The sequence below is a fragment of the Palaemon carinicauda genome, chromosome 13 (genome assembly GCF_036898095.1).
Source record: "Palaemon carinicauda isolate YSFRI2023 chromosome 13, ASM3689809v2, whole genome shotgun sequence".
NCBI lineage: Eukaryota > Metazoa > Arthropoda > Malacostraca > Decapoda > Palaemonidae > Palaemon > Palaemon carinicauda.
This window is the reverse complement of record NC_090737.1, coordinates 62606424-62607570: the sequence shown is the minus strand read 5'-3', so window position 1 is coordinate 62607570 and position 1147 is coordinate 62606424. Positions and strand designations below refer to the sequence as shown.

Genomic DNA, 1147 nt, shown 5'->3' with positions numbered 1-1147 from the left:
AAGGACTGTCAATTCAAAAGTGTAACTGCGGAGGAAGCATGTGACAGTTATGTTCGGGATGCCTTCATTAATGGTTTGGTCTCTGGTGCAATACGCCAGCGTCTGTTGGAGAATTTGACACTGAGCTTAAATACTGCTTATGAACAGGCCCGCACTCTGGAAATGACCCAGAAGCATTCAGCCTCCTACTCTTCAGCAGAACCTGTTAATGCTGCTGTGTCAGCAATGAATCGAGAGGAGGAATCGTTTAGTGCTGAAAATAACAGTGTGTCTGTTTCTGCTGCTACTTCTAGTGCTCGATGTTTTTTTGTGGGAACAACCGGCATCCCCGAACTCAGTGTCCTGCTAAGGACGCAGTGTGTTTGAAATGTAAGAAGCAAGGACATTATGCTAAGGTGTGCCGCTCTGTGAAACAGGCGAGTGGCTCTTCTAGCCCAAAATATTCTTCAGCAATGCTAGCTTCTATAGTGGGGGCCTCCCCTAATTTTCTTGAAAAATCTATAACACCTCTCAAGCTTAATGGTAGCCCTGTCAGTGCCCTTATTGATACTGGGAGTTCGGACAGCTTTGTGCGTCATAATTTAGTGGACCTAAACAAACTAACTATGTCTCCAGAGCATGGAAAAATCTCCATGGCTGATGAATCCCGGTCCTCAAACATCTTAGGTCTGTGCAGTGTGGACTTGGAGTTAAAAGGAGAGATTTATCACGGTGTTGAACTCAAGGTGTTACAAAGATTATGTAGTGATGTGATTCTAGGCCATGACTTCCTGAGGAAACATTCTGGTCTGGAAATGGATTTTGGAGGAGAGAAACCTCCTTTGAAGATATGTTCACTAGGTGTTGTTAAGGTGTCCCCTCCTTTCCTTTTCAAGAACCTGACGCCAGATTGTAGACCAGTGGCTAATAAGTCATGACTATACTCCTTGAGTGACAAGAAGTTCATTGAAGTGGAGATTGAGCGTATGATGTCGGAAGGAATAATAAGGCCCAGCAATTCTCCTTGGAGAGCTCAAGTGCTGGTGACATCAGGGGAGAATCAGAAAAGGAGGATGGTTGTAGATTACTCTCGTACTATAAACAAGTTCACTGATCTTGATGCTTACCCCTTGCCAAATATCGACGAGATGGTGAACAACATTGCACG

General features: G+C 44.5%; 1 protein-coding gene across 1 annotated transcript in view; it reads left to right on the top strand.

Moving 5' to 3' along the window:
- LOC137651621 (uncharacterized) overlaps positions 1-366 on the top strand; it is a 708-nt gene extending 342 nt beyond the window's left edge. The window contains exon 1 of the mRNA XM_068384842.1: positions 1-366. This exon is cut by the window's left edge and continues 342 nt beyond it. Coding sequence (XP_068240943.1) covers positions 1-366 — 366 coding nt within the window.
- Positions 367-1147: the final 781 nt, after the last annotated feature.